This window comes from Eriocheir sinensis, chromosome 61 (assembly GCF_024679095.1).
Source record: "Eriocheir sinensis breed Jianghai 21 chromosome 61, ASM2467909v1, whole genome shotgun sequence".
Classification (NCBI taxonomy): domain Eukaryota; kingdom Metazoa; phylum Arthropoda; class Malacostraca; order Decapoda; family Varunidae; genus Eriocheir; species Eriocheir sinensis.
Genome location: NC_066569.1, coordinates 3,547,017 through 3,552,016, shown reverse-complemented (window position 1 = coordinate 3,552,016; position 5,000 = coordinate 3,547,017). Strand labels below are relative to the sequence as shown.

At 42.0% G+C, this 5,000-nt stretch overlaps 2 protein-coding genes across 7 annotated transcripts in view; one reads left to right on the top strand and one right to left on the bottom strand.

Annotated features, from left to right (window-relative positions):
* LOC126986161 (syndecan-like) overlaps positions 1-5,000 on the top strand; it is an 83,245-nt gene that overhangs the window by 16,522 nt on the left and 61,723 nt on the right. The window lies entirely within an intron of this gene.
* LOC126986160 (uncharacterized) lies at positions 2,838-4,993 on the bottom strand. 5 transcript variants are annotated; one of them, XM_050842063.1, is made up of 3 exons: positions 4,364-4,993; positions 4,109-4,312; positions 2,838-3,853 (listed from the first exon to the last, which is right to left on the bottom strand). In XM_050842063.1, the coding sequence occupies exons 1-3, from the start codon at positions 4,495-4,497 to the stop codon at positions 3,241-3,243; spliced, it is 951 nt and encodes a 316-aa protein (XP_050698020.1). In that variant the 5' UTR covers positions 4,498-4,993; the 3' UTR covers positions 2,838-3,240. The 5 variants fall into 5 exon arrangements, with proteins under 5 accessions (XP_050698020.1, XP_050698019.1, XP_050698021.1 ...); XM_050842062.1 differs by having other exon boundaries at positions 2,838-4,057; positions 4,211-4,312; XM_050842064.1 differs by having other exon boundaries at positions 2,838-4,057; positions 4,262-4,312.

Here is a 5,000-nt window from a genome sequence, read left to right as displayed (position 1 = left end):
CCCCTCTCTCTCTCTCTCTCTCTCTCTCTCTCTCTCTCTCTCTCTCTCTCTCTCTCTCTCTCTCTCTCTCTCTCTCTCTCTCTCTCTCTCTCTCTCTCTCTCTCTCTCTTCCTCTCCCTTTCTTCTCCCTTTCTTCTCCCTCTCTCCCTCCCTTTCCTCCCTTCCTGTCTCTCTATTCCCCTTTCTTCCCCTCTCTCTCTTTTCCCCTCCCTTTCTTATCTCCCTCTCTTCCCCTCCCTCCTCTTCTCTCTCCCTCCCCTTCCTCCCTCTCTCAAGTCGGTCAGGGCCTTTTAAATTTAGGTGAAGGTCACTTATGCAGGTAAAACTGACCTTACCTGGCGACCCTTGGCCTCTTAATTGATCGGGTGGGTGAGGTCACGGGCCAGGTGGTAGGTGCATTGATTGGTCACGTGACTCACCTGCCCACCCGCCCCGCCCTCCGCCCTCACCTTCACCTGATTTAGTTTTTCTAGTTTTTATTTATTTATTTTTATTTTTATTATTATTTTTTTGGGGTGTGTGTTTTGGGTGGAGTTTGGTAGTGTGTGTGAGTTCGTTTGTTTGTTGGTTAGTCAGTCAGTCAATCAGTCAGTCAATCAGTCAGCCAATCAGCAAGTCAATCAGTCAGTCAGTCAGTCAGTCAGTCAGTCAGCCAGTCAGTCAGTCAGCCATCCAGTCAGTCAGTCAGTCAGTCAGTCAGCTAGTCAGTCAGTCAATCAGTCAATCAGTCAATCAGCCAGTCAGTCAGTCAGTCAGTCAGTCAGTCAGTCAGTCAGTCAGTTACCCAGTCAGTCAGTCAGCAGCCAGTCAGTCAGTCAGTCAATCAGTCAGTGAGTCAGTTAGTCAGTCAGCTAGTCAGTCAATCAGTCAGTCAGTCACCCAGTCAGTCAGTCACCCAGTCAGTCAGTCAGTCAGTCACCCAGTCAGTCAGTCACCCAGTCAGTCAGTCAGTCAGTCAGTCAGTCAGTAAATCAGCCTTCATTTTCACATCTATTTTTCTTTTTTTCTTTTCTCTTGTTTCTTTCTTTTTCCCTTATCCATATTTTCCTTTCTCTTTTCCTCTTTTTTTTTCTTCCTTTGGTCCAGAAAATCACAGACCATTTAATAATTTATTTTTGCTTGAACACGTTTTTTTGTTTTCTTTTTCTTTCTTTTTCTTTTTCCACTTTCTCTCTCTCTCTCTCTCTCTCTCTCTCTCTCTCTCTCTCTCTCTCTCTCTCTCTCTCTCTCTCTCTCTCTCTCTCTCTCTCTCTCTCTCTCTCTCTCTCTCATTTTCTTTTCTTTCTCATCCTTTCATTCTTTATTTCATTCTATTTCTTTCTCTATCTTTCTCTCTCTCTCTCTCTCTCTCTCTCTCTCTCTCTCTCTCTCTCTCTCTCTCTCTCTCTCTCTCTCTCTCTCTCTCTCTCTCTCTCTCTCTCTAAGTCACGTACTCGTTAAGATTTTAGGTTGAGGTCACGTGAGAGGAGGAGGAGGAGGAGGAGGAGGAAGAAGAAGAAGAGGAGGAGGAGGAGGAGGAGGTGGAGGAGGAGGAGTCTTGCCCTTGAATACCTTTAATTAATTAGTTTTTTTGTAATTTTATTTTATACTTTTATTTAATTCTGCTTCTCTTTATTTCTTCTTCTTCTCTTTCTTTTCTTTATTCATCTTTTGTTTTATTTGCTTTTGCTTTTTTTATGATCTTTATTTCCTCGTTTATTTACTTCGTTTATTTGTTTCTCTCATTTATCTCATTTTTTATCTTGTTTTCTTCTCTAACCTCTTTTCTTTATTTATTTCCTCTTTCGTTTACTTCGTTTATTTGTTTATCTCTCATTTATCACATTTATTATTTTTTCTGTAATTATTTTTCTTTCATTTTTTATCTCATTTTCTTCTTCAATCTCTTTTATATCATCTTTTTTTCCTTAATTTCTTTTCTTTCTTTCTTTTCTTTCTTTCGTATTTCTCTTATTTATTCCTCGTTTATTTATCTTATTTATTTTGTTTTTTCCTTCATTATTCTTCTCCTACTTCTCTTTCTTTCCATCATCTCTAACGTCTTTTATTTATTTATTATTTATATTTCATCTTTTTCCTTCATTTCTTTTTTTTCTTTCTTTTCTTTCGTATTTCTTATTTATTCATCGTTTATTTATCTCATTTATTTCGTTTTTTCCTTCATTATTTTCTTTACTATTTATCTTTCTTTCCCTCGTCTACATTACTTTCCTTTATTCTGATTTCCTTTATTCCTTTTCTTCTCTTAATTTTTACACACTCCAGAAAGGTAATTAAGGAGGCCGTTACCTTAATTGACTAACTAATTATCTACCGCTTTATTAACACGCATAAGTAAACGGTCTAATTATTATCTACAGGTAAATGGCGTCAGTAATAATATATCACCTAAATGGCTTTCTCTAAGATGTTCTATTTCTTTATTTCCAGGTATGTAAATGGTCACTTCAGTCTCCGCCTCCTCTTCCTCTTCCTCCTCCTCCTCTTCCTTTTGGGTATGTAAACGCTGGCCTTTTAAATACCAGAAGACAAGCCATTTAATTTTAAGTCCGTGGATGTAAATGGCAAAGTGTAGTTCTTCTTCTTCTTGTTTTTCATTGTTTTAAAAGGCTCTTGCTCTCTCGAAGCCTTTTAGTTCGTCTTAAAGGGCTCCTGTTGATCTTAAGCCCTTATTTCTTTTTTCTTTTTCTTTTTCTTTTTCTTTTTGTTTTTGTTATTGTACTTTTCTTCCTTCTTCTTCTTCCTTCTTATTTTTCTTCTTGTTTTTGTTGTTGTTGTTCTTCTTTTTCTTCTTCTTTTCTTCATATTCTTTCTTCTTCCTGCTGTATCATTTCTTATCAGGCTTTCATTTCCCTCCTTTTCTTCCTTTTTCTATTTTCTCTCCGTCTTTCTCGTCACTATCCTCCTGCTTCTTCTCCTCCTCTTCTTCCTTTCTCATATTCCTTTCCTGTTTATTTCTTCATTCATTCTTCATCACCATCATCATCATTTTAAAAGGCTATTTCTCATCTCTAACCTTTAAATTTCTCATCAGTAAAAGACTATATCTATTCTGAAGCCATTTTAATCCACCCCTCACGGCCTTTTTCCAAGCTCTCCCTCACTAAAAACAAATCAATCGTTACCAACACAAAAAAACATCATTACCAACACAAAAAACAACGGCGGCAGCTTCTTCTAAACCGCCTCCATCTTATTAAACGCCATGTACTTCACCTTCAATTACTTTTATCATACCTATTAGCGCCCTACTATAACTAACAAGAGACAATTAGCCTTCTTTATGTACCTATTAACCCGTAAAAGTTGCTCATGAAAAGCTTGTGATAGTGTTGGAACTAACCTCAAGGGAATTGCCGAGGAAGGGGGAGCTTGTGGTAGTGTTGGAATTGACCTCAAGGGAACGGCCGAGGAAGGGGGAGCTTGTGGTAGTGTTGGAACTGATCTCAAGGGAATGGCCGAGGAAGGGAGAGCTTGTGATATTGCTGGAACTGACCTCAAGGGAATTGCCGAGGAAGGGGGAGCTTGTGGTAGTGTTGGAATTGACCTCAAGGGAACGGCCGAGGAAGGGAGAGCTTGTGATATTGCTGGAACTGATCCCAAGGGAACGGCCGAGGAAGGGAGAGCTTGTGATATTGCTGGAACTGATCCCAATGGAATGGCCGAGGAAGGGAGAGCTTGTGATAGTGCTGGAACTGATCTCAAGGGAACGGCCGAGGAAGGGAGAGCTTGTGATAGTGCTGGAACTGATCTCAAGGGAATGGCCGAGGAAGGGAGAGCTTGTGATAGTGCTGGAACTGACCTCAAGGGAACGGCCGAGGAAGGGAGAGCTTGTGATAGTGCTGGAACTGACCTCAAGGGAATGGCCGAGGAAGGGAGAGCTTGTGATAGTGCTGGAACTGACCTCAAGGGAATGGCCGAGGAAGGGAGAGCTTGTGATAGTGCTGGAACTGACCTCAAGGGAATGGCCGAGGAAGGGAGAGCTTGTGATAGTGCTGGAACTGACCTCAAGGGAATGGCCGAGGAAGGGAGAGCTTGTGATAGTGCTGGAACTGACCTCAAGGGAATGGCCGAGGAAGGGAGAGCGTGTGATAGTGCTGGAACTGACCTCAAGGGAACGGGCGAGGAAGGGAGAGCTTGTGATAGTGCTGGAACTGACCTCAAGGGAACTGACGAGGAAGGGCGAGCTTGTGATAGTGCTGGAACTGACCTCAAGGGAATGGCCGAGGAAGGGAGAGCTTGTGATAGTGCTGGAACTGACCTCAAGGGAATGGCCGAGGAAGGGAGAGCTTGTGATAGTGCTGGAACTGACCTCAAGGGAATGGCCGAGGAAGGGAGAGCTTATGATAGTGCTGGAACTGACCTCAAGGGAACGGGCGAGGAAGGGAGAGCTTGTGATAGTGCTGGAACTGACCTCAAGGGAATGGCCGAGGAAGGGAGAGCTTGTGATAGTGCTGGAACTGACCTCAAGGGAACGGTCAAGGAACATAAGAACATAAGAACGTAGGAGTCTGCAAGAGGCCGGTAGGCCTGTACAAGGCAGCTCCTTTGAACCTAAGCTCCCGTGTATCTTACCTCACCTAATATCGCTGTCCGTGAATTTATCTAATCTATTTTTGAATGTGACAATTGTATTGGCACTCACCACATGACTGCTAAGCCTATTCCACTCATCCACCACTCTGTTAGTAAACCAATTTTTGCCTATGTCCCTGTTCAATCTGAATTTATCCAGTTTAAACCCATTACTTCGTGTCCTACCCGGTTCTCTTACCAACAAAACCTTATGAATGTCTCCCTTATTAAAGCCCTTCATCCATTTATAAACCTCTATCATGTCTCTACGCACCCTTCGCCTTTCTAGAGAATGCAAGTTTAACTGTTTGAGTCTTTCCTCGTATGGCAAGTTTCTCAACCCCTGAATCATCTTAGTCATCCTCCTCTGCACCGATTCTAACATTTTGATACCCATTCTATAGTAAGGTGACCAGAACTGAACC

Coding starts and splice junctions, on each gene's coding strand:
- LOC126986160 (XM_050842061.1), bottom strand. CDS start 4,489: ATGTTCCTTGACCGTTCCCTTGAGGTCAGTTCCAGCACTATCACAAGC. Junction 4,058..4,210: donor TCCTCGGCCATTCCCTTGAG/GTCAGTTCCAGC, acceptor CATTCCCTTGAG/GTCAGTTCCAGCACTATCAC.